We start from the raw sequence: 27,098 nt of genomic DNA, 5'->3' as shown, positions 1-27,098 counted from the left end.
TGTTTCTAGTAAGAGTGGTTTCACTTTAAAAATTAGACTAACGTAAGTAACATGCAGTCCTTGTAAAAGTTGTAATGAACAGCTAACCTAATTGAATCATCAGGACGTAAAGTCTTCTTAAACAGAGAATCAGAGGTTAATAATTCAATGAAACCAAATCAAATCTACAGCCTATGAAACGGGGATTTGCGCGCGCTCCCTGTCGCTGTAAAGGAGGCGCGCTCGTGACATTTAAACCCGTCAGATCCCTTGCGTCACTACTACACGATGTCGCGGGCGTGAGTTGAGTTTACATTCAGGGCACGGAGGGAAAACACGCACTAATACACACTCTTAACAGCCAAACACACACGCATTACAAGAGGACAGGATAATGGCGTCTGCGAGTGTGGTAGGGCAGCACCCGGGTCCGCACAGACTGGACTCGGAACCTCAGCTGCTGCTCTTAAAACTAGCCGGCAGAAAGAAAATCACCCTGCCGAGGAAGTCGTCCTGGGAGAAGATGATGTTCAGAAGAAGCCATGGGAACAGTGGGGAATGTGTGTCGGTCTCTTCTGGAGGAGCAGCGGGAACTCAACCCTTATCCCCGGGACTGGAGGGAGAGACGGCGGCAAAAGGAGGAAAGATGCCCGGTGAAGGATGCGGTGCTCCGGCCGCCCCTTCTGCGCCACGTAGCCCGGGCCGGGACAGAGAGCAGAGCAGCACGGACTACGACAGGTGGACAGACACTCGAACCGGGGACATCTCAAACGACTGCAACAGTAACATCAGTGGAGACTTAAACCACAACACAGGTGGTCGCAGGGGGACCTCGCTCAAGAGGTCGTGCATCAATATCATGACAGGAGGATCTGGTACTCATGTACACAAAGGCGCGCAACGGCACCGGGACGCGCAACACGGGAGAGCGGACAGCGGACAGCAGAGCGTCTCAGCACAAGGAGAAAGCGGCAGTCTTCGGCTGGACAGGCTCACTCAGGGCAAGACTGGGGTCGTCAGGCTGGCCCGCACGGAGCCTCACCGCCGGGAGGCCTGGTCCATCTTTCCAAGGTGTTTGGACCCCAGGGTGAGGACCGAGACAGGTGAAGGACATCGGTTCGAGGCCAAGACTGTTACTCAGGACTGGTGTGACGCCTGCAGCCGTCAGATCACTGCACAGGCACTCAAGTGTCAAAGTAAGTTGTTGCTGTTTCCCAATAACGAATAACATGTAGAGAGAACTAGACATTCATAAAGACTAGTAGCCTACTATTACTTAGCAGCTTATACTTTCATATTAGTGAATCGCACATGCACATGGACATCACACTTGTTTTAGTCGTGTGATCTAAAGTGATTTTCCTTTTTAGATGAAAACTACTCATTTATTAGCAGTTTCTTTTTCTGGCTCTGTGGATCCTCCTTTCTGGTTATATTTCAGACTGTTCTATGAAGTGTCCCGGGGCTTTACTCTGCCATATTGGTGGCAGTGTGTTGTTATACAAAAGAAAGTGTGCATGTGACTTTGTGAGTGAGCCAATATGACAGGGAAGGACATTTTCACGCAGGCAAAGCCAAAAATCCTTTAATGGAAAGCCCATTATCTTGTCCTTCCAGCTCTGCCTGCAGAGTTCTCTCCCTTCCTCTGATTTGTAGCCTCTCCTGGCAGAGATGGCAGAATTCAGTGGTGCATTGAAACCAATCTGTAGGACTCAAACTTAATTGTTAGTCTATGAGGACCAATTTAGCTGCTGTGCTTTAGAAGAGAAGGTCAGAAAGTTAGAAATAGAGTGCTTTGCCTTTTTTGATCTGTTTCGATGAACTGTGCCTGATACATTTAGAGTCACATACCTGACTGCTCTGTTCTGACTATAAATTCGGATGAAATCCCTCCCACCTGTGCAGCCCTGGGACAAAAAGAGTGCAGACAAAGCCAATTTGACCTGGCAGACTGGATATGTGTTTAATCTGGCACTTACGTACACCAATCACACACCAGAGATTCGTGCGTAACTTTTCTGCACACATATACGGCTCATGCATGCCTGCTATGTTAGAAGAGTGTGTGATGTGCGTCTGCGGTGCATGCTGAGCTGGCATTGTGTCAGCAGATCTCTGCTGCAGAGACATGCAGGATCAAGCAAATAAAGAGAAGTATTGTATTGAACGGGCCAATAAAAGAAAAAAAAGAGGAATAGAGCTGATGGGAAATGGGAAAAAAAAGAAAGAAAGGAAATGATAAAAAAAAAAAAAAAAAAAGTTGGACTCAGGGATGACAAAAAATTGTGTAAAGTGCTGGGGGAGAGGTTGGGGGGGGGGGGGGGGGGGGGGGGGGCAGAGTGATAGGAACGAGGAGCGACAGAGGGCTAGAAGGAGAGGGAGCCGGGTGAGGGATGGAGGAAAAGAGCGAGTTTGTCCAGCACTGCAGAGCTGTCTGATTTAGTGTGCCATCAGCAAGTACTCAGTGGAGCGAGAGCAGAGATTACCAGAACACTATTCGCACACAGTGAAGCACACGCGCAGTCGAGAGTTTCAAGATTTTTTGTCCACGTTTGTGGACAAATCAAGCTCATTAGTTGTCGCTTTAACCCCGCCAGCATCGGCCCTCTGGAATCCTCCTCTGCTTCTCTTTTCTTGGAAAACATCCGAGGTGATTGTGGCGTACAGTCATGGGGGTCACCAGGACATTTGTGACAAGCGATGCAAATTTAGGCATGTCGGGGTATTTCTTTTTTTTTGTGGGAAGAAACAAAAACCAAAACTACCTAAATAGAAATGGCACACGCACGCACACGCATGCTCTTCTTTCAACTACACCCAGCAAATGACAGGGGAGGGAGAGACGGAGGCCTCGCAGCCATAAACAACCATCACTCTGCGTCTTTGTCTTGCTGTATGCCTGGTACCTCCGTCTGTCTCTCATTTATTCGCCTCTCTGTATGTGGGTTTGCTTTGTTGTATCTGAAGCTTATAGAAACAGAGATTCAGTCTTTCACCCCCCCAGTGGAGAACTCACAGGGTCGGTTATGAGCTGACCCTGCCCAACAGTGGAGTCTGTCAATCTAAAGCCAGAGCTCCCTGTCTCATCGTCTGCTGTGCGTCGTTGTGTAATCCTCTGAATTTATCACTGCTGCTAGCTTTTGGCTTTGCTTCAGCTTTTTCCTAAGTCTTTATTGCCCCTCGTGGGGGTTTGCTGGGATTTGATTTTCAACAAGTCGCTACTACCCCCACTATATGCATACATACACACATCTGAGAGCAATTTGTGGATTAAGGTCCTAATGGTGCATAAAAATAAGCATATTACCGCCATGTCAACATAATAAGTGTCAGTCTCGATATGATTGTAACCGTATGTCTGCTTCTCTGACAAATCTGGCCCATTTAGGGTCATACTTAGCAGTGTAACACACACAAGGCAAGCTTTATAAAACCAGTGCATTACAGTTATATAAATCTGTGTACAGCACTTAGGTCGTATCCTGTCAGTGGCTTGTTCACCTGTCCTCTGATGATCTGATTTCTTGTCTCTCCGTGTTGAGCTGTTGGTCAGTGAAGGCAAGGAAGAAGGCAGGGAGTAATGGTTGCCTCCTTAATCTCAGCTCTGGGTGTCTCTGGTCTGGGATTATGTCTCAGGGATAGAGCGGTTGGGATTACAGACTAGCAGACAGAGTCAGACACCAGATTAATATTTAATTAAAGCTCTCGGGGAGTCATGCTGTTCGCAGCAGCAGTGGTTCCAGTCCTCTGACACACTCACACACTTTTTGGTCCTCGTCTTTCCTTTTAAAGAAGACAAGCACCTCGAACTGTGCTCTATATACACTGTATGCAAGGTGTGGGAATCACAGAGTAACTCTCAACACGCTGCATTACAGTACGCCTATCTATTGAGCATCAACTTTATTGTATGATTATATTTACTCTGGCATCAACCTCCATACTTCTGAAACACTCAGCCAGTGCACAAATCCAATACCATAACCAGTCAGCCCCAAACATCAATTGGCTAATTCACACAAGCATCTGGGAGGTTTTCTCTTTTAGTTAAAGTAAAAGTGTTTAGATTGAAAAGAACACCTTAGTGAAATTAATCTCTGATTTTCACCAAAAAAAATAATGTTCAAGTTTACTGTTCCAAGATAAGATGCTGCACGTGTCTGTTTTTTTATTTTAAAGAATTTATGTTTTCTCAGTATGCAATGATATAACATATTTACACATAGAGCTGAGAAATTCTATGGGTGACCTCTTCAACATGCACTTAAAATTAAGAAGGCTGTAAAATGTTATCGATGTAAAATCCTCCAAAGGTGAGGTCCCCACATCGTTCACTCTGTCAAAAACATTTAAACTGGAACGAAATAGAAGGAAGAAGCAGTTCCTCAAACTTTTCATGTCGGAATCAGAAAACTCCTGACATTTTCATCGACGAGTGTTTCAAACAGTGAAAGAAAGAATAGCAAACATTTCTATGAACTAATCAATCATATCTTTTGTGATAACATTCGAAACCTAAGCTGCCATGTTTACAGAACACGAGGTGAATGCTCTCCAGTCCAGAGCTCCTCGGAAAATGATTTCCCAACAGGACATTTTTTGAGTGCTGGATGTGAGCAACGTCAACACTGATAGTTCTCGGAATGTCATAAAACCAGGCAACATCTTTGGGGCTGAAGAGTGGAGCGTGTTGTTGTCACTCACAGCGTAGATGTGGGGTCATTCGCTAGTCAGTACAGAGACACATGCCTACCAGGGAGGCCTTTACACACACACACACACACACACACACACACACACCTGCACAACCTTCCTCGTGCATTTCTTTCTGCCTCATGGCATTTCTCATCTCTCCTGTGAGGACGAACGTTTTCTTCAACCTTTTCCCTTCATCTACACAGTGCAGACTTTGTCTGAGAAAACCCTTTCAGCCGTGTCACATTGGTCCTCTCAAAGCTCCATTCACTGGGAGAAGAAAACATGGAAGGAGGGTTGTTCGCACATAACCTTCTTTTCCCGGCATACCAGAGCTGTTGCTCTGCCAGCCCTGCGAAGGATGGAGTGTTAACTGGCCAAAAACATTCCTTCAGCGCTCATATGTCTAAGACTAGAAACAAGGCTGCATTAAAGGCTATTAAATACAAGTCAGTCGACGTACTCTGTCTCATCTTTTGTATTCAGTCTCTTAGAAACAGGGAGAGACACCCAGTCAGCCATCGATGTACATCTTTGCAACCACAAAAAAAAAGAAGAAGAAGTGAAAGGAAAAGGGTTTTGTGTTTGTGGTAAAAAAAAACAACAACCTGTATGGTGTTTTGCTTTTACTTCTCTCCTTGGTGCATTTCTGCTCGGCTGTATGTATGGCAGAACAGTGGGGATTTTCAACCGGGCTATATTTAGGTCGCCCTTGGTAGATAGTGATAGGTGGACTGCAGAGGGAGAAGGTGGATGCGAGGCAGAGAGGACGCCGCAAAGACACCCTTCAGCACTTATCAGAAAAAGAGACGCTTTTTGTTTTGTGGATTAAAAAAAAACCCATTTCGTCAGACGTGGTGAGTCAGTGGAAAACAAAACAAAAAAAGGCGGGGGGGGGGGACATGATAGCCTCTGAAACCTCTTACTGTATGTCCTTGAGATTATGTCGTATAACTTAAAAGTCAAATTGGTGAGCGCTTCCTGTTTCCCCAAACTCTTCGTCTTCAGAAGTAGGGCAGGAGAACTCCAAGTGGCTCCTCTTCTCTCAGTGCATATTAATAACAGCTTCACCAAACCCACACACACTCACATGCACACGCTATTGAGGTGATGTAAGATATGTAAATGTTTTTGGGGTTGGACTGGATGGCTGACTCATTCCCCTCCGCTGAGTTTGAGGTTTTCACACCAAGGTACGGGGAGAAAAAAAAACAAAAAAAAAAGGGGACAAGAGAAAAGGTAGAGTCAGTAACCAGCACTGCAGTGGGATGATGTTTCTGATCTATCGTCGGCTATCATTACATCATCCTCTCTATTACTGACTGAAGTGTGTACAGTCCGCAAGCAAGGGAATGGAAAGAGAGCAGAGAGGGGACGAAGGGGGGTCTGTCTCTTTAAGCTGGCTGTTTGTTACTGCAGAGTGTGTGGGTGCTGCAGTAGAGACAGAGAGAAACAGGGGGAGAGAGAGAGAGAGAGAGAGAGAGAGAGGGGATGAGGGTGCATTGATAACAGCGAGACGTCAAGAGCGAAACAAGTAGTTGAAGCAGAGATTCGCGGGGCTCATGTCTGCACGCTGAGGCGCCAGGAAGATCCGCCAGAGGAGAAAAGTGCGAGGCAAGTGGAGAGCTGTGTGCGGAGTACAGGTGGAGGGGTGGCAGAGCGAGCAGAGAGGGGGCTGTTTATTCGGAGCGTGGCACCAGTGGCAGAGTGGCTACGCTGGGATGGCCGTGGGGGGAACTGGGGGGGCTGGCGCTGGGGCAGCCCTCAGAGGGACAGGAGCAGCCGTGGCCAGGGGAGGAGGGCCAGCGAGGGCTACACACACAGGACGGTGCCCGCCGGGTGGTGCCACCATGCTCCATCCATGGCACAGATAACATCACCTGTCCCGGAGCATTCACAGGAGGAGGCTGGGTCCGAGGGAGTTGAGGGCATGGGAGTGGGCGGCACATTTCTCGGGCAGATGCAGCTGCGTCTGGAGGAGGTCAGGGGGGATTCTGACGGGGAGGTCGGCAGCGCTTGCTTCGGCCAGGTGTCGCGGCGACTGGGGCGGCTGCTGAAGAGGCTGCCTAAGTCTCGGTCCTGGAGTGACGGCCTGCGGATCCTGAGACGATCATCCTCTAATGGCTCTCTGCTCACCACCTCAGGTATGAGGAAACAACTTGAGTGTGACCGGAGTGAAAAACTCTGATTTGAGCTTTAGAAGTTGAACAGTTGACTGTTGATAGGGGTCGGTATTTTGGAAAGAAAGGAAAAGGTGATGAGTCAACAGGTTGAGCCGGTTTTGCCTCAGAGGTCGGCTGTGGGCCAAAATATTTGGGTATTGTGTGTATCAGGCCGTCTATCTGTGAACTGCGGCGCTCATATGCCTGGTTACTCTTTGTGTATAGCAGACCAACCCCACTGGAACAAATGTGTTCTTTGTGTCTATGCGTATATAACTGTGTGTTAAATGACAGAATAGTTCAGATAAAATCAGCTTGATGTACAGTTTGTTGTGCTTTGGACACACTTACATAAAACCAACAACATTTGAAACTGTCTGGGAGATCCTACCTAACTGGATTATGTTATCGACTTTTTATTTGAAGCAGGACTGAGAGGTAACAGTGAGCCTGCTGGAGGCTGCATAGTATTGATTTTTCCCATATTTTCTCCAAATACGTGACAGGCTAATGATGTTTTTTGTTGTTTTTTTTGGTCAGGGGGGCGTGATGTAAACATAATGTAACATAATCTCAAAGTGCGGCTGGGTTAAAAACAAAAGAAAAGGCAGGGAGCAAAATGGCTGAGTGCTGCAGAAGTATTGATCCATTCCCTGCACTAGACTGACAAAGATGTTAATTCAGATCTTTTGTGTGTGTATTTTTTTTTTGTATGTGTTCCCTGCTGTGAGAGCTTGATAAGACACTGACCAAACATGACTCAGGGTGATGCTCACTGCTCCACCTGACTGACGTCATGCTGCAGCCTTAAAGGCCTCATAGAAAGCCCCAGCAGCTCCAGCCTGGTCAGACAGATAACGTGTATTTTTAGATGGTGCTCCCTGAAGGAAACCCAGTTAATCTTTGTCAGAATTAACTTGCCTGAATCAGATTCCCCTCGTCCTCCTCTGTTGCTTCTTTCATCTATTTTTACCGTCTGTTGAAGTCCTAATCCTGGATGGTACAGTCTGAAAATTCAATCACTTTAAATCGATCAACATGCGCGCTTGCGTTTACTGTGATCTTGTGATTTGACTCGATAATGTGTTCAGGAACGAGGTTAAACGCCCTGATGATGTCAGAGATCATCAACATGGTCAGAGTCTGAAAAAACTCTCAATAGAAAGTCTGTTAAAAATGTTCCGTTGGGTCTTTAGAGAAATTGACATTTATCAAGCATGGAGGGTCAAATATCATTATTCAATAAACTGGAGATGCTGTGAATGTGAATGACTTTTATATATTGTGACAAAACTTCAGTTTATTTGAGTCACTGCTGCCCGGATTTTAAACAATTTTTATATCTCTATTGTGGATCCCCAAACTTTATGAAAAAAAGTCTTTAACTGTAGTAGTTATCGTGATTTTGAGGAGCACATCTTTGCAACCTTTTATGTGGAAAAGGGAAAATACTCAACATCTTACTGCCTCCAGAGGGAAAATGCTGGCAATTTTCTGGATTCTGGATTCTTCATAAGAAGAATTAGCATGCTTGAATTTCCCTCAGGATCAATAAAGTATATATCTATCTATCTAAGAAATAAAAATTTTTGAAAATGAAGGTAACGTCGGCTCTTGTTTTTCCCCTTTGTTGCATCTTCTGCTTTTGGCTGCAGATTGTTGCTTGGCCATGGAGATAGTTCAGCTGTGTCCATATCCGGCACATAAGACAGAATAAACCTTTCGAGTCTAAAATGAAGCATTGACAGATTTGATTCTGTCTTTTTTTTGTTTGTTTGGTTAATTCAGGGAGCGTCTGTACAGCAGTTTGACAGATGGAGGAACTGAGGGAGGGAAGAGACGCTGCAGTTCAAACAAGATTCAGTATAAAACATGAAATCATCTTTGTGCTCAAACACAGATGTCAAGGTGAGATGGGATGGATTCTCTTTGGATGTGAAGGTTTATTTACTCACGTCTCGTGTGTATCTTGGAAGCGTGCCTGAGCGAGCATTGTGAGAAAACTCGAGTGAGACATTTTGCTTTATAATGATGGAAACGGGGAAGGGAGGTGGTCATTTGAGTAGCATGGCGAGCGTTTGCGCAGTAGGAGAGGATGGATAACCGCTCTAAATGAGCTATGATGGGATCAGACCGTCTAAAGCCCCCCCCCCCCCCCCCCCAACAGACCCCAAAGCTGCTCCTAATTCCCTCATAAGACTTACGGAGCGCCATTTAGATTCATTAGCCACTGTGTTGATATCCTCGCCCCTAATTTATAGCTACCGTCCTTAACCCTATTTACCTCCTGCCTCCCGCCCTGAACCAGACTGGGAGTGAATACAATATGTCCCTCCCTCTGCTTCTATCTGGTGCCATGCAGACATCCCCCATGACCTGAGAATCACGACTAATCTGTCTGTCCCACACCCACCATCTCACAGGGGAAAAACAAACCCACAGCCCCTTATCTTCAAGAAAGTTACAGGAAATGATGCAGAAAAGGCACCGTTTTCCGGCTGATTGCTCTCCCAAGAAAGATAGAGTTGAGAGGATTGCGATTTGAGGAGAAACATGACCATGAATCATTTACACGGCTATAAGAATGTCCTCTTCGAGAGCCGATTTTTTCGGCCATTTAACACACACTGTAATCGAAGCTCCTCTTCCTACTCCTGTTCCCTCGCTGTTATTGACCCAAGTGCAGCAGTGGAAGTTAACTCAGCCCCCACATATAGATCCCTATATCTAAGCTCCTTTATCTTTTTCCACCGACGGTAGTTTCCTCTGATGTCTCTTCCTCTGTCTTCGGCTGTGTGCATCATCATCGCCTCGCTCCGTCTGGAGTCCGAGTTCATTTATAAAAGCAGTCCGACTGGAATGATGGGATGAGAGACAAACAGGGGAGTCTCTGCACACATCTTCTGCCATGGAGGAGCCACTGAGGCCAGTCTAGCACGGCGACACATACCAACACAGCCACCCTCCTCCTCCTCCTCCTCCTCCTCCTCCTCCTCCTCCTCCTCCTCCTTCTTCTTCTTTTTGTTGAAACAACACACACAGACTGTAGACACGACTGCCATGTTCAGGAGGTACAACACATGATGAGTGTTTATGGTTAAACTTCTCTAAGCAGTCATGTCCCTCCATTTTTTTTTATTATCTTAATGTGTGTTCCTAAAAATAATAGCCTCTTGTATTGGACTCTGATTTTAATGACGAATATCTCCTACTTTCACAAGACACATGTGAAGTATAACAGTTCCAAAGACATAGTTCAGACCTGAGATAAAAATGTAGAGATAAACAAGAACATTTACACTTGATGTGTAATGTGTTATTTTCTTCAGATACAGTTAAAAATGTTCTTTAAATGTCTGACAGCCGCAGTAGTTGCCCTTTAATCCATAAATACTTTGAAAAAGTCGATGAGGTTGTTGAAGATTTGATTGCAACAGAAACTCTTTAAAGGTCATAGGGAACACGTAACAGCCTTTTTGCTCCGTCAGTGCTGAAACAAGAAGCGAAAGATTTTTGGAGGATTATTTTGTCATTCCCAGCGTGTTGTTGTATTTTTAAAACTTCCCCATATGTGAATGGATGCGCGTGTAGAATCCTTTAAAATGAAAGCTGTTGTCGGATTCCTTTTAATTTGACCTGAAGAGTTTGTTTTCCCCTAAAAATCCCACAGAGGGGAATCAGCCTCTCTGCTTCACATTTAAAGCAGCTTCCCCATTCATAAACATTGTGCAACTTTGTACTTTCCACAGAACGGCCAAAGGGAAACCCCTGCAGCTCTGAGCATGCCGATGGGCGTTTGTGTCATTTCATCGACATGCAGAAGTCACACAAGTAAAAATTGTAGTTTCTGTTGATGCCCCCCCCCCCCCCGCGCTTGCTTTTGCTTTCATTCTCCTCCCTCATGAGTCTCTGTGACCGCGCCTGCAGAGTCAGCACGCACGCCCGCATAACCTTCACAGACCTTCTGGGTCACTGCATGACTGCTGCACTTTCCCCAGCTGCTCATTAGTGGTCACATGCACGGTGGAGAATCACAAGGAGCTGCACAGACTGCAGGAAAGCATGCACACACCTTATATGTGGAGAAGAGTAATGCCTTTGATAGATATAAAGACCTTCTCTGGATTCAGGTGGCCTTGTATTTGCGGGAAAGCAGAACCAATGTTTCTTGTAAACGCCCCAAAATGAAATGACAGGATTAGGTTTTATTTCAATCCAAACCCGGGGAGCTTGTTTGAGGCTGAAGACGACAAACTCTCAATTGCTTTCACAAGGATGTTTGCAAAAATATACGCTGTCCCACCATTTTATTCATTTATTTATTTTTTTTTTTTTGTGTGTACAAATACAGCAGCTGTGTGTGGGAGTGAGACAACGTGTCTTATCAGTGTGGGAATAATGTGGATGCTTGACTTGCTGACAGCAGTGTGTGTTATTGTAGGTGTACACCAGGTTTCAATATCTGAGGGTTCCTCCCATCTTCCTTTCGGTCCGCCCTGCTGTCTTTAAAAATGCTTATCGCGAGAAAGAAGCAGGACGACTTGTTTGTCTTCAGACCTAAAGCAGAGCTTGTTGCACAGTGCAGCGTCACTTTTGAGGAGGTGAGATTTTTCTTTGGAGCATAACGAAGTGGCGACCTCCGGTGTTTGAATGTGAAGCAAATGTGGAAGTACAATAAGTTGCAGTTCCTCCTCCTGATGCTGGTTCCAAATAAACAAGGATTTCCCCAATCTTTAGATCCTGTTACTTACCTTGAACGTTCTTTACAACTGAATGTTGAAGTGTACCAAATCTCCTCAAGTCTTACAGGGAGATTTTTGAATGTTTGGATACATGCTCATTCCCTTTCAAGCCCAGAATAATGTAACTTGAAAGGTCGGGCTTCAGTCTGCAGGAGGCCTCATCGGAGAATTGTATTAATCCTTTCACCGAACTCCAAATATAAGAAGTAGAGAAAAGGATCTGTTATCAATAATGAGGGTGGATAGAGTACATGAAGGAAAGGAGCTTCTCTCTTCCTTCCCCTGTGTGCTTCCTCTCTTTCTGCCATGACCTCTAAACTGTCATCACAAGAGCATCCCGTATCTGAACTCCACTCTTTCCTCAACACATCCCTTCTGTCATCGACGCACTGCAGCCCTGCCCTCTTACTCGCCCTCTCTGCCAACCGGTCTCCGTCACACACACACACACACACACACACACGTTACTCGTTTCTATCCATCTCATGGTGTGACCTCTGGGTGTCACAAGCAAAGTATCCTTTATCTGAACATTCCTCTTTGCTCCCTTGTTTGTTAACCCTGTCCTGTCACACTGCTGTCTCCTCCTCCTTATGCCTGCTTTGGTAATGAGGTGCCCAATTTTTCATACCAGTACATGTTTTTTTTGGGGTTTTTTTATTCACAAGCGTTAGAAAAAATATGTTGCTACTCCAGGTGTGATTAAGTGGAGCTAAGCTATCACTAAAAAACCTTTAAACGCATCTTTTGTATTATCTTTCAATGTGGTCATCAAGGAACGTGTTGCCATGGTTACAGTGCAGATGCTGAGTGTGTAAAGTGCAGTGGTGTCCCACTCTAAGCAGGATCTAGTATCAGTAAAGAGAAAACCTGCAACGCTCACTGTCGAAGCTCTGAAACAAAAAAACATCAACCACAAAAAGGATGTTTTTTTTAAACAAACAGTCAAGCATTGTCTTCCACAGTGGAAATACTTTGATGGTTTCATCCGACCTGTCTGTAAGTGTGCTTCAGAAGCTCTCCTGCTTGAGAACCACAACAACAAACTGACTCAGTGCTTCCTTTAGCTGCTTTTTTTTTTGCCCATGAGGTTTTTAAAAAAAAAAAAAATTCTTCAGCGTGGATTATTTCACGAACAGAGGAGAAGTTAGATGTGAGGCTGTTTGTCTCAGGGGAAAGCTTCCAGCCACAATAAAGTCTGCACTGCATAAACAAGCTGAGACCAACCAATGTGGAGCCACATAAAAACTGGAAAAAAAAGACTATTTTGGAAAGTTTTTCTTGGAAATACCGTCATCTTTTCTTTTCTTACAGAGCAGTGGGTTGTGATATGAGCAGAACAGGGTTTCTGTAGGGTTGACATTTGGAGTGTTTTCCATCCGTTGTAACGATACATTATATCCATTATAAAGTGTATTGGTAAATAGCAAATGGACTTCAGCTTGTAAAGCCCTTTTCTAGTCTTCTGACTACTCAAAGCGCTTTTACACCACAGGTCATACCTGCACATTCACACACTGATGGCAGAAGCTGTTATGTAAAGCACCTCATGCCAATCATACACTTTTATACACCTCAGATGAAGCAGCATCTGTGTCTTCCTCTGAAATACCATGCTTTTTTAGTTGAAATATGCTTAGTATTTTTCTGACATCTGATTGGTTAATAAGATGTATGGTGGTGGTTTTAGAGGTTGTAATAAGAAGGTGTATTTTATCTGATAATGGCTCTAGAACATGTCAATATTTTTTGTCAATGAATTCCTTCTATACATTGGGACTGCGTGTCCTGCTTTAACCACTAGATGGAGCTAATATTCTGTATGAAGGATGACTTTACATGCTAGATTAAATCTAGTCTCTGATTCCTTTGTTTTGTTTTGTTTTTGTCCTTCAGACTGCAGCTACACCTGTCACCTGGAGTGTGAGAGCCAGGTCCAGCTCGACTGCAACCAGAAGGACAGAGACTCCAAAGAAACTCCATCTCCCAGAAGCCACTGCAACTCCAAAGCAGCCCAGCACAAGGTGGGCATTTTTTGAATACAAAGATCATCATTTCTTAAAAAAAAAAAAAAAAAAAAAAGGTTGCAGAGAGGAGCACACACATACTGTAACGTGGAGTGTGTCCAGCTCTTTATGTGAGCTGTTTTGTAGAGGTGTCCATGAGTCACTGGATAACGGGAGCGTTCACTCTGCAGAATCTTTTAAAGTCTGAACTTTTACATAACCATCCTACTCTTTCACTACATGATATCCCTCCTCCTGCTCTGGGGTCTATTTTTGAATTTAAAAATGCACTCATTTGCCTTTTCTGGTCACAGAGTGTTCTCAGGAAAGACTACGATTTGTCATGAAAACACGTGATGTATCTCCCCCTCTCCTGCCTGCTCTCTGGCTCGCAGAGCCTCCCTCATCTTCCTCCTCTTGATGTGCTCACTTCCTCAGATGCTGTTATGCGAATGCAAACTAATTAGGTTAATCTTTGTTCTCAGCAGGGACCTTCCACTACGGCATGGTGTGTTAGCTCAACACCTTCTCAGAGCTTGGGTACGCCACTGGTATAAATGTAGTCACATATTTCAGTATTTCAACTCAAAATATATCATTACAACATTTCTGCTCTCATACCAAATGTGCCACAGGATATCCAGTGATACAGTTATTATGTAAAATTCACCCTCAAAATAGTGCTACACCCACTGTCTGTGTCATCACATGTGTGATACAGGAACCAGAGAGAGTGTGAGCCTGCATGCAGCTCTTGGCATCCGAGGCTGAGTCACCCACTCAATACAGTCCATACACACACACACACACACACACACACACACACACACACACACACACACACACACACACACACACACACTCTCACACACACACACACACACACACACACACACACACACACACACACACACACACACACACACACACACAAAAGACAAATGTGGATTTCCCCCTGCAGCTGCATGCTGGATGCTACTGTACTCCCAGGGAGCAGATAAAACACAAAATTAGACCCTTGGTAGTTTGCCAGTGGGTGTTAGAGAGCATAAAAAATACACACAATCCTTGAATATTTTGGAGGGGGAGACGGGAAATGGAGCGAGCAAATTAGCAGAGTGAATAAATGAGCGCGTTTAACCCAATGTCCAGTGGCAACGGCCACACTTTAAACTGTGTTTGCTCCACAAATATGCTCCTGTTTGAGGCAAGCAAGATCATAACAGTCATCATTTAGTTTAGCCATATTAAGCTAAAGCACTGCCACGACTTCCTTTACAGTTTAATGACTGCGTAGTTAAAGATAATGAGCTCTCAGTCAGAAATAAACGAGTGTCGATGATGTCTGTCTTAGAGGTATGTGAACTCTGTGACTAACACTCTAGTTTGTTTCATAGAGAGCACTCGTACTGCAGACAAGACGAGATGTGACAGTTTATTTCCTGCAACCCTCTTTCTCCCTTTTTGCTCTCTTTTATAGCTGCAGCTGTGTGTGTGTGTGTGTGTGTGTGTGTGTGTGTGTGTGTGTGTGTGTGTGTGTGCGTGTGCGCGTGTGTATGTGCGCGCGTGTGTTTGTGTGTCGTTTCCCCCCTCTGTCTTTACTGCTACCTATTGTGTGCATCAGCAGAAATTGATCCCTTTTTTAACCCCCAGTAAGCCCATACACGCAGCCCAATGACCAGGCTTTATCGACTTAGCAGGAGTGTCGTTCAAGATGCAGGCGTGTGTGTGTGTGTGTGTGTGTAGCATCTTTCTCCTGCAGTGATTACACTGATGGAAGCAAGGAGCAGAGCTACTGGTAATCAGTCTTTTTCCACCTCAAACCTGACAGAAGGACATTGTAAAGAAAAGAAGCCACACTGTGCCTGTGTGCTGCAGCCCTCCAGTGTCCTATGGTTTTGTCTTTAATCATGTCTGGGTAGCTGAAAATCATACCACACATGCTAATGTTTGCACACATGGCATGCAAACATTAGCACGTCATTAATCCCAGCCGAGGAAGAAGCATTTAATGTGTTTTGGTGCAGGGGTCATTACCAGAGGCAGAGGGCAGATTGTGGGGCCAGTGAGAGGTTAGAGGTCACTGTAATCTCTATTCGGAGGGCAATCAGTCATTATTTTCCTAAAGTCACTTGAAGAGCTGCAGGACCTCCCCAATACTCAACCGGAAATGGTTCTCAAAACGACTCCTCTTGAAAATAACAAACAAAAGCAGAAGGAAATATATAACACATTTTGTAAAATAAAAAATGCAGTAAACAGTAATGACCTCATTTTCTTACATTCCTGTAAACACAATGCAGGAATATAAAGGGGGGTCTTTCATTTCCAATTAAAAAATACAAAGAGAGCTGCTGGTACACACATTCAATAACAGCTGATGTTTATGGCAAAATGGTTCTGAAGGTTTTTGCATTTTTACCGTGGCCTGTTTCTGTCTAGGATTAGTTTCGAAATGTTATCCTTAATTATAGCACTGTTTGTTTGTTTTTTTCTCGTCATTTTAAAAAGCAGCCATCTTCCTTTGCCCTTCTGCTGCTTCCTGTCACTGCTGCTCTCACGTATGTAAAACAGAAGCTGTGAGGCTTCATATCTCCCACTCATCAGCGTCTCTCTCTCTCTCTCTCTCTCTCTCTCTCTCGCTCTCTCTCTCGCTCAGTCTCTGTGTAACAGGAAGTGGCCATGCTCTGCAGGGTGCAGTCTCTTGCAGGAAGAAAGAAAGAGAGAGCGAGAGAGAGAGAGAGAGTGGAGGGAGAAGGGGGAGGGTGCTTGCAGGCTGATAACCACAGATGGTTGAGCAAGGCTGCAAGGGAGTGAGGGAGCAAAGACAGACTAGGAGAGAGGAAGAAATGGGGAGAGAGGGACTGAGTGGGAGGCATCCATCTCTCTTTCTGGTTGTATCGCCAAAGCAACAGAGGAAGAGGAGGAGAGAGGATGTAACGCAGGGTCTGTGAGCGTCTTGTTGCTGCTGCAGGAGATTTTACTGCTACGGTTTCACTCTGGACTCAAGGGACGGATGAATGCTCAAGCGTTTCAACGCAGGCATAACTGAGCTGCTTGGACTTGCAGTGAACTATTCCTTGTTTAGTTTTTGTGTTGTTGTTTTTTTTTTGCTGGAGGATGGAACGAGGAAGATGTGCTGCATGCATGTTTGTATAACAAAAAAAATGATGTGTAGCAGGCTCTCAGGTGAGCGGCGTTAACTTGAAACCAACCTGTAAACTGACTCCATGACACAGGTGTGTGCTTATGTGTGTGCATGACGGTCAGATGTACACGTGTATGTTCAGCAGCAAACCAGGTGCTTATATTGTATGGTGTGTTTTGACACCGGCGTCAGAGTGATAACACACACACACACACACACACACACACACACACACACACAGACACGTCAGGAGGAAGTGACAAGTCTGTGCTCACTCTCGGATTTCCTGGTCCCCTCTCTGGTGGCACGCAAAGCGGCCGAATCTGAGCCGAGTTCACCTGTCTCACCCACACACAGGTGGGACTTTAACTCTCTGGATGCATCAGCAGAGGAGCTCTGACTTTTTCTGGATGAGTAAAGGACAGTTAGAAGACGCGTTTAGACTCTGATTGGCGCAACTTGGCCCATAAGCCAAGTGTGTATTTGAAATATACGTACACTTCCTCAAGCTGTCAACGTGCTCCTCTGGTGCCGGCGACCGACCCTGGACTTCTCCATGACTGTCAACACGGTGCTGACCCCTTCCATGACAAGCAGTAACAGCATGAGCAGCGGGTACTGCAGCCTGGACGATGAGAGCGAGGATTTCACTTTCTTCACAGCCAAGACCTCGTTCTTCCGCAAGCCGAAACAAGCAGCGAAGGTACAAAATCACGATATTGCTAATGGATTTGTAAAAGTGACACAAACTCAGGTTGGTCAAATGGTGTGTGTTGAAGTTCGGCTTGGGAAAAAGCTGCCATTTATACCACAGACATGTCAGTTAAAAGCAGAAGTATGGAGAGGAAGTGGGCTTTGTGCACACGTAGATCAGGCCTCTAGGTGTGTGTGTGTGTGTAGGAGGGGGTTACCGTCATACATCTGTTGTGTAACGTCGATCTCCCGGCCTTGTTCATCAACATCAAAGCCTTTCGGCAGATCATTTATCACTGGAGCAGCTCTCATAGATTTAGCGTCCTATAGTCTTAGACCACTGTTCAGAGTGTGGAGACTTAAAGATGGGTGCTTTTGGTTTGCTTTCCAAACGATGAAATGTTTGCTGTGTTTTAGTCTGGTGCTGTTGAGATTGAGAGATTTCATGGAGGCTTCATGTCTGCAGTGTGTGGGAGAGGTTTCCTTAGAAACACAGCTGATACTATTCCACCAGGATCCCTGTAAGTGAGTGAATTTGTGTCTGTTTTCGTGTGTGTGTGTGTGTGTGTGTGTGTGTGTGTGTGTGTGTAGAGTGACTACTTATCTGTAGCAAACCACTTTCCCAGTTACCATGGCAACTTGTGGTTTAGTTGGCACACTTTCTGAGGATTTGGTTTTGCTCTACTGTACATTCAATTACTCCACACATAACCCTGTCATAGAATATAAGTAGAGTTTATACAGCTTTACGTGGACTGCAGGAGCTTGTTTTGAGCTGCTTGTTTGTTAGGGAAGGCTTCTCCCATGATGCACTGCACATTTCTGAAGAGCAAAGTGTAAGACACAGAAGTAAGGACAGTGATTGCGATCGCTGCTGCAGCCTTTTGAACTGCAGGGACATTTGCATTCATGTAAAATGTGCCCAGCTCTCGTCTTGCTGTCTTTACCCTGACAGAGCCTTTGGTGTCTGACTCGGAGAAGCTTTAATCTCTGAATAATTGACCAGCTGTGTTGTCTGCGTGTGTGTGTTTGTGAGTGTGTGCAGTTGTGTGTGTGCAGTTGTGTTGAGACAGAGGGGTATCAGGCTTGGCATGTCTGGGGCTGCCAGCTGATGGAGACTGATGTCTCTGTCTGTAGTTTGACATGAACTGGGTTGACACTTAGGACAAGAACACAGGAAGGAGAGAGTCCTCTGGTAGAGCTGTCGCCCTGGAGAGAAAGAGTCCTGTTCTCCTGTGTTTTAATATGAAAACGAGATATGCAAAGATCCATGTTGCATCATGTGCATAGACAAAATGATTGTGTAATGTGCGTATTTAGGAATGTAAAAAAAGGGTCACTGTGTTCAAGTTGCCTCCATTTGCATTATGCTTTTAAGTACACAGGCACACAGGGAGACACTTAGGTTCATTAAAACAGTGAAGGAGGAGGAGTTCAGATCCTCTTTCTTTATGAATTATTTCCACAGCTGAACCTTTTGCTCCAGATTAGGCAGCCAGCCTTTATGTGTTGTGCATGTGCGTACGTCTCAGCTGAGCGGGGGGGGGGGGGGTCTGATCAGTTCATTCCGTTCCGCTTTTTGATGCTGTGAAATGAATAAACATCATCAGCTGTTGGGGATTTTCAACATTAAAAAAAACCTTTTTTCTCATCAAACGCTTGAACACATTTCAGTGTGCAGCTCTAATTTCTCTCCAGCACAGAGCAGATCAGGCAGCGCTGGTCAGAAGCAGATCCCCTGCATGTGAGGAGGGCTTGTTCAGGACTTATTCTGTACTGAGTACTGTTTTGTTAAATTGATAGTTAAATACAACTACATCAAAAAGCTTGGGTGAAACTTTAAGAATAATCATTATCATGTTTTTATACAGTATTCTAAGCTTAAATGCACTGAAGGTCAGATCATGTTTTACTATTGTGTATCTGAATGTCTCTATGTGTATGTGTGAGTTTGTGTATGTCTTCCAGTGCTGGCACACTGCGGCCTCTAAACGATAACCTACCAAAGGGCTTGTGCAAACATGCACCATCACATGTATCTAATTACCGTATGTGCATTCGTGAAGTTTGGCTGAGTGGTGTGCAACATTTTTGTTGCTCTGTATCGTTTCAGTACTTGGCCCGTCGTTAATTGATCCTGGAGTCTTGTATAACATGAAGATCATGTTGTCAAACATGCAACAGAATGCTAACACACACACACACACACACAAACACACACACACACATGCCCACAAGCAGGTCAAACAGATGTAGTAATGAGAAAGTTCAGGACAGTTTAAATGTTGTCAGGGCACGCTCACAGACTGGTTTGTCTTTATGCAGAACTTCTTCAGCAGATGACCTCTCTTGTCTGATCTTATCAGGGTGAGAGCTTCAACACTTTTACATGTCACCCAGAGGCTTTTATGTGTGTGTGTGTGTGTGTGTGTATGTGTGTGTGTGTGTGTGTGTGTGTGTGTGTGTGTGTGTGTGTGCGCGCGTGTGTGTGCGTATGTCTGCATGTCATGCGTACGTATGTGTGTGCTACCATTATGTAACAGACCTTGACATCTTACGCACATAAGCTGCTCAGAATCTGCCCGACTCACACCTCCGAGCTGGATTAATCGGTCTGGATGTGTCACCTGTAATACTGTCGTTGTTATCGTGACCGCAGCAGTTTAATCTTGAAGCGCGTGTCTAACCAAATGGTTTGATGTTTTTCTGGAACTGTGATAGATCTTTGCTTACATTCTGATTCTTTGCAAAAAATTAATTCAAAACAAAAAGAAGAACTTCAAATTGGAACTACCCCAAGGGAGTGTCAAACAATGCTCCACGGCTGCGGTTCATTATATTAGGCGCTTATTGTTATTTTACAATAAATGTCGAATGAAATAACGACACATAATCCAATACTTGTATAATTGTGGAGCATTTCAGGCTTTACATTTGGTGCTCCTATAACAGAGTGCTTGTTGTATTTCTTAAATTCTGCGCTTGCTTGCCGAGACGCATCACATTAATTTACCATGAGCGAGCACTTTGAACGTTCAGAACCAGACTCATTAGTCCACAGTCGTCAGCCTCAGCTGGTGAAGCACCTTGAGTAGCTCTAAACATCAACGTAGCTTCACAACACAATGCGCTGCCCAGACATAACAAACATAAATTCACTCTTATTACGATGCATTATTCAGTATCACTCGTTTCATTTTAACCCGTTCAATGGAGCTCTGCAAACAATTAGAACTATGGGAATGTACATGATTCCTCTGTTAAAATGTATCATCCCATCACAAAGTATACTGTAGGTGTCTAATGACTGTACCTCAAAGTGCACACAGTGTAACCACAGTGTGAACTGTAAAATACTTGTCAGGGTTCTCTCTCTGTCTCTCTCCGTTTGGGTGTTTCACCGGGTGTTTCCCTCATGACCCCCTCCACAGGGGCTAGGACTGTGTGGAAACCTCAGGGGCGGAAATCTCTCTATTGTCCCCCGAACACTCTCACTGGTATGCAGAAAAAAAGAGGGCAGGGCAATGCCTCTGATACATTTAGAAACTCGCATACAAACGCAGGAATTCCTGCAAGTTCTGTTCACTTTGTTGCTTTTGACTGGGAGGAATTTCAGATTACAAGTCGACTCCTCCGTATCCTTCAGATTCTTTTCGTAACCCTGGGTTTTGCTACACAGACTGTTTATCCGCCTGAATGTAGCTACGCGAATGTATTCAAGTGGTGGTCTCGTGTGAATTTCGCTTCATGAGTCAGAAGCCTCAGGGCCGAGATTTTAACTCTTCAAATCTCAATGTGTGTGTGTGTGTGTGTGTGTCCTAATTAAAGGGGATTCAAACGATATAGTTTATGACCTGCAGTGACCACAGTTGCTTCGGCTGCGTTCACTGCTGTTACATGGCAGGATGCACATGAGCCTTTATTGTAGTACAGTCATTTCACGGGTGGCTGATTATACGTTAAGAAGAGATAAGGGCAACAACTAACAGAATGAGCTTTGGGGGTCACGCAAATGTAAATGCAAAAAAAAAAAGTCCTTACTGTCTCTTTTCATACATTGACACAGACGCATCGTTGTGTTTGCATCCTTCACATATCAGCCTTAAAATGTGAAATGTGTCAGTCTTACCACCTTTTTTTTTTTTTTTTGCTGTTAATGTCAGCATGGATAAGTGAAGCTGCACTTGCAGTGTGCTGTTTATTAGCACTCGAGCTGCCTCAGTCCATATGTGCGCACTCACAGACACACACATGCACCCGCACTCTGCATCTGTGCTGATGAAAATAGTGACATCACCACACAACCTGAGGAGTCCCCTACAGAAAAGAAGCCTAGCCTGTATTTACTCTCTCTCCCTCTCTCTTTCTCTCTCTCTTTCTCTCTCTGCCCCAGAAAATGCAAACGAACAGGAGGAAGGGGGGGGGGGGGACGCTATTGTGAGATAGAGAGGATGCATCCCACTGTACTATAAATAACCCAGTCAAACTCTGTGTTGCTAAGGCTGGCTCAGCAGCCTCTCTTTCATCACTCCTTACCCCTTACTCGTGTCGTCCACCGCCTCCCCTTCTTTTCCTCCCTCTACTCCACCTTTTGATGTCTCCTCTCTCCCTTTCTCCGTCTGTCATCCCTTATCTCGTACATGAGACACGAGTCAGAGAGAGAGAGGGAGGTAGCACTGTCAGTATTTTCATGCTGGGATGATGAATGTGTTTTTTTTTTTTGCTCCATTCACAACGTTCCCTGTCCCGGTGTCGAGCAGCAGCGCAGGTAGACCACGCGGAGGAAGGCTGAGCGTTTCAGAATTCCCCGTCAGCATCCAATCAATGAAGCAGCTTCTCCTGATTTAAGGTTGACAAAGATGGAGGACTTTGCCACAAGTAATGATTTATCAAGAAGCCTAAATGCTGCCTATCTTTTTTCATTTCTTAAATATGAAACCCAGTATGACTGGAAATAGATCGGCACCCTTTGTGAGGGATGGAAGGGTTTTTACTTTGATGTCTATTCATAAAATTGAGAAGGGCCAAAGAGAGCACTTTTGGTTTCCAGGACGTGTTGGGAGCAGCACCATCTGCTGGTTAAGATGAAACAGTGATACTACCAGTCCTCTTCATATTTTGACACTGACTCCATTTTCTCTATGGGCCTTACAGCAGAATGAAGCGAAAGAGGAAGAGGAGGGAGGAACAAAGGACCTGTCGGAAGAAGAGGTGCAGACCAGGATAGAAGAGTACAACGCCCATGTGTCTGAAAATGGCATGAAACTGGTGAGTTCTGAGCACTTGTTCTAGTTTTGAAGCTGGAAAAAAATTCCCGTACTGTTGATTTCAAAGAAACCAGAACCAGAACTTCCTCACTTTGAATACTGGAAGAAGAGTCAGAGGGAAACTGAGCTGATGTTTATTGCAATAAAAAAAGTAAAATAAAAATCTTCAACAGCAAGAGACTTGAGTTTTATAGATAAATATGAGGGATGCAAGTCAAACAATTCATGTTTTAATGTAAGTAATAGTTTTAAATATAAGGAACAACACTCATTTGTTAACATAAAGTACTCCTGATACAAACATTGATATCTCTCTGTTGTGTGTGGGATGAATAAACCCACATGTTCCCTTATTCTTTCTCTCCTGTGTTCTTCCTATGTGTTTGTCTGTTCAAGATCTTCATTGTGGGACAGCGTTTTGTTTATCTGACAAAACATTGAGACTGCTTAATTTTTTAAGATTTCGGAACGAAATTGTTTTTGGAGAGATCATGTAAGACAAGGAAGAGACTAAAGTGTTAATAAACACATTAATCCAATCGGATAATTTAGGACTGCAGCACAGGTGTATTTGCTGTTTACTTCTGTTTCTGTTTACATCCTCCTGTACTGTGAGGTAAGTGGGGTATGGAAAGTAACTAGCCCCTAATGACAACCTTTTTTTGTACCTCTCTCTGTGTTTCACAGGCTTCAGATGGATCCTACACAGGTTTCATTAAGGTCCATCTGAGGCTCAGTCGACCAGTCACAGTCCCCGCTGTGGAGGCTGTGGGATCGGAGGGCTCATGCAGGCTGATGGGAAGCAGCAAACAGTTGCCATCAGAGTTCCAGGAAGATGGTGGACAAAGTGAAAAGAGAACGTCCTTCTACCTACCATGCGACTGTGTGAAGCAGATCCACATCAGCTCACTGACCACCACCAGAGAGGTGATCCAGGGCCTGCTGAAGAAGTTCATGGTGCTGGACAATCCTCAAAAGTTTGCGTTGTACCGGCAGACGCACCGCGACGGACAGGGTGCGGACAAACTCCTGTGACAAACTCATTTGCAACATGCTGTTTATAATGGATGGCAATTAGATTTAAAAAAAAAACCTTTTCCCTTTTTCTTTCTCCAGATCTGTTCCAGAAGCTTCCTCTGTGTGAGCGTCCTCTCCTTCTGAGGTTGATAGCAGGACCTGATCCAGAGCAGCTCAGCTTTGTCCTGAAAGAAAATGAGACTGGAGAGGTGCAGGTGAGACAACAAACATGTGTTGTACATAATTAGATTTAGGGTATCTATTGCATTTTCTTAAAATGTATTTGCTATAGAAACAGAGTTATTAAAATTGCGGCTGAGATATTCTTTTCTGATTTATCTATAAAGGACAAGTACCAAAGACTTCTTCTTGCTGTGGTGTTTTGACAGCTTTCTCTCATGCATCTTTTTCTCCTGACAGTGGCATGCATTCTCTGTTCCTGAGTTACAAAACTTCCTGGTAATCCTGGAAAAAGAGGAGGCGGAGCGTGTGCGGGCAGTGGAGCAAAAATATGCTGTGTACCGACAAAAACTACAACAGGCCCTACAACCCCATGACCCCTGACCCCCCCCCCCCCCACCCATCTGTTACCTTATGACCTCAGCCCAGGGAGAGACTGACCCTTTGAACATCGACTACGTTAACACCTTCCATCTATTCTGAGGCTTGAGCTGGATTCAGACACTTTGTGACCCTCCACATATATTCACCCATACATAGAGTACATGCACACACACACACACACACACGATCACATGCATACACTTTCTCAGGACAAACCCCCTCGATCCCCACCTTTCATGCATCTACTCCCTGAGGAGAGACGAAAGCGACATGAAAGACTTCAGGGTGTGTGGTCTGCTTGCTAATTGGACAAAGGTTGTTTTCATTGCCAAGAACAGACGCACAGAAAACTCCCAGCGCGATCTGAAACTTGAAATCTCATTAGGGGACTTATAAGAGCCACTGGTGTTTCCCCATCTCCTGCTACTGTTGCTGCTGCTGCTGCTACTGCAAGTGTTACTTATGCATGAGTCTCTCTCAGCTCATCCCCCCTGCACATAGTGAGAATTACAAGAGAAGGCATGAATCATTTTTATAGCGTCTCCTGGAGATGGAAGGACAATCATACTTTTTTTCTTGGATTACATGTATCATTTTGGTTAAGGAATAAAAGGCATGGTTAAGGAATGGTGAGAAAAGAAGTGAGATACAGCCTCAAAGTTTCTTTTTCTCGTCAAACCTTCAAATGTAAAGAAACCAGTTCCACCATTTACAGCTCCTTTTTAGACCATTTGTTTTTTTGAATCAACGTTTTTTATTTGTTCCTATCATTCCAGTTCAATTGTGCAAACATACTGACTCAGTCTGATGTAGAACGCATTCCCCTGCTCAAACACGTAATCTATTCTCAAATGTGAACTGCACAACTTCTCTCCAACCAGTCTTACATGATCTCCACTTCCTGAGCGAGGCGATCCACACACCATTGTGAGAAAACTCTGTATGCTGTTATTGTGCACAGGTTGCATTTGAATGTGAGAGGATTTTTACACCAAAGCATTGAGGGACAGATATACTGGAAGGATTTTAAAGGGAAAAGAGAACATTTGAAGGGTTCGTCTTATTAAAGGTGGTTTCAGTAAATAAACCAGCTTCTGTTTTTTGCACATTTAGATGCCGGTGACATAATGGTCCACAACTCTCATACGGGGCCTGCAGTTCTGCTTCGCTTTTCTTTTATCTCCCTGCCTTCCATCTCCTTTAGAAATGAAAAAAATATATATATTAATGGCTATGACGTACCAATGATGTGGTTGCAATGCATATGTATTATGTAGACACTGGGAAAAGAGTGACAAGGTTTTATTATGGTGAATATATTTTACAGTATGTGTGTGAGCGTATGCATGAGCCGGTGTTCGTGCACGCATGTGTGTGTGTGTGTGTGTGTGTGTGTGTGTGTGTGTGCGGGTGTGAGATCAGCACTTCCTCACTGGGCATCACATATTAGTATAAAACATGAAGAAAATCCATTATAGCCTCTGAGGTTCTGAAAAGAGATGAGCGTGCTTCATTTAATTGATGTTATAAAAATGTATAAGAAGTACTGATAATTAAGACCTGTTGTCCATAAGCACATAACTCCTCATCCGTAAATCCACACATGCACATTTTTTTCAATCCCCACCACCCAAAGTCTGAGCTGTTCCTGCTGGCAGTGCCTTTTGTTTCATGTGCTCCGGTGTTTGTCTGTCTGGTGTGTTTCAGCACACGTGCCTGAGTGGATGTTTGTATGGGTGGTTTTCGCATGTGTGCAGATCAGTGTGTATTGGGTGGTGTACTGTTGTATATTTAATTTCCACTTTCTTTCCCTTTACACACATGTCCTTTCAACAATCCCTTTGTGTGTGTGTGTGTGTGTGTAGGTGTGTGTGTGTGTGAGTGAGTGAGTGCGTGTGTGTGTGTTATTTATTTCATGGTCCAACTCATCCATGTGAGAGTATGAAGAGGATGAAGGGACTTAATGCTTTTTGTTTGCAATTTGTTTTGTTTTATTTGAAGAAGTGTGTATAAAATATTACAATAGAACTGTACAGAATATTCAAATGAAATAAAAAAGGTTCCCTTTACTGGAATTGGTTTCATTTCCTGTTGTTTAGGACTTCAACATTGTGTCACCAGAGGTCATAGAGCTGGGAAATAGGATGACAAGGAACCTTTTAGTTTTACAAGTTTGTCTTTTCACCTTTATACACAAAGTTGTTGCAAATGAAAAGACATATCTGATAAGGTATCTTCAACCATTTAAAGCTTGACATATTAAAAAAATAAACAGAATGGAACTGAGATGTTTAGTAAAGCTTTAAAAAAAAAAAATCTTTTTTGCCACATAGTTTGGCTTTTTTCAGCCATTTTGGCAAAGATTTCAGAGGAATTGTTTATAAGAGAATACCCAGAATGTATTTAAAGATGGCATTTCAGTCATTGATTCATTAAATTATCACAGTCGTGTTTTGGTATTGTGCTAGTCTTATTGTAGATTACATTATAAAAATGTCACCTGGCTGTTCAGGGACAAAGCACATTATATACCTGTAGTATCAAATTTGATCCACACATTTTTAACACGATTTAACTATAATAAAAATAATTAATTATTAAGTAATGATGCATTGTTTCAATACAGAAGATACTCATTTTAAAGAAGTAACTATCTGAATATTATTCTTACCGTAATTTCTTAAAAAATAGCAAATTTTTACTGGGGTTGGAAATCTAGAAGTGTTGCTTCTGCCATCCCGTTTTCAAACCTTGTTGTTGTTGTGTCTGCGTCTGTTTTAGGGTTTGAAATAAAAAGTTGAATGGAATTCAAAGATTTTCCTGCT

At 44.1% G+C, this 27,098-nt stretch overlaps 1 protein-coding gene across 1 annotated transcript; it reads left to right on the top strand.

The window, feature by feature from the left end:
- The first annotated feature begins 224 nt into the window (after positions 1-224).
- Positions 225-26,535, top strand: rassf5 (Ras association domain family member 5). Its single transcript, XM_079342558.1, has 6 exons — positions 225-1,175; positions 13,475-13,602; positions 22,580-22,693; positions 23,380-23,707; positions 23,809-23,924; positions 24,130-26,535. The coding sequence occupies exons 1-6, from the start codon at positions 374-376 to the stop codon at positions 24,271-24,273; spliced, it is 1,632 nt and encodes a 543-aa protein (XP_079198684.1). The 5' UTR covers positions 225-373; the 3' UTR covers positions 24,274-26,535.
- Positions 26,536-27,098: the final 563 nt, after the last annotated feature.

The sequence above is a fragment of the Symphodus melops genome, assembly GCF_947650265.1.
Source record: "Symphodus melops genome assembly, chromosome: 4".
NCBI lineage: Eukaryota > Metazoa > Chordata > Actinopteri > Labriformes > Labridae > Symphodus > Symphodus melops.
The sequence above is the reverse complement of the archived record's forward strand: the minus strand, read 5'-3'. Positions and strand labels throughout refer to the sequence as shown.

What these genes read in the sequence shown, in the direction of transcription:
- rassf5 (XM_079342558.1), top strand. Translation starts at nt 374, where the DNA reads ATGGCGTCTGCGAGTGTGGTAGGGCAGCACCCGGGTCCGCACAGACTG. An exon ending in CCAAAGCAGCCCAGCACAAG is followed by an intron (nt 13,603 to 22,579) that starts GTGGGCATTTTT and finishes TGGGCCTTACAG; the next exon opens with CAGAATGAAGCGAAAGAGGA. An exon ending in ATGAGACTGGAGAGGTGCAG is followed by an intron (nt 23,925 to 24,129) that starts GTGAGACAACAA and finishes TTCTCCTGACAG; the next exon opens with TGGCATGCATTCTCTGTTCC.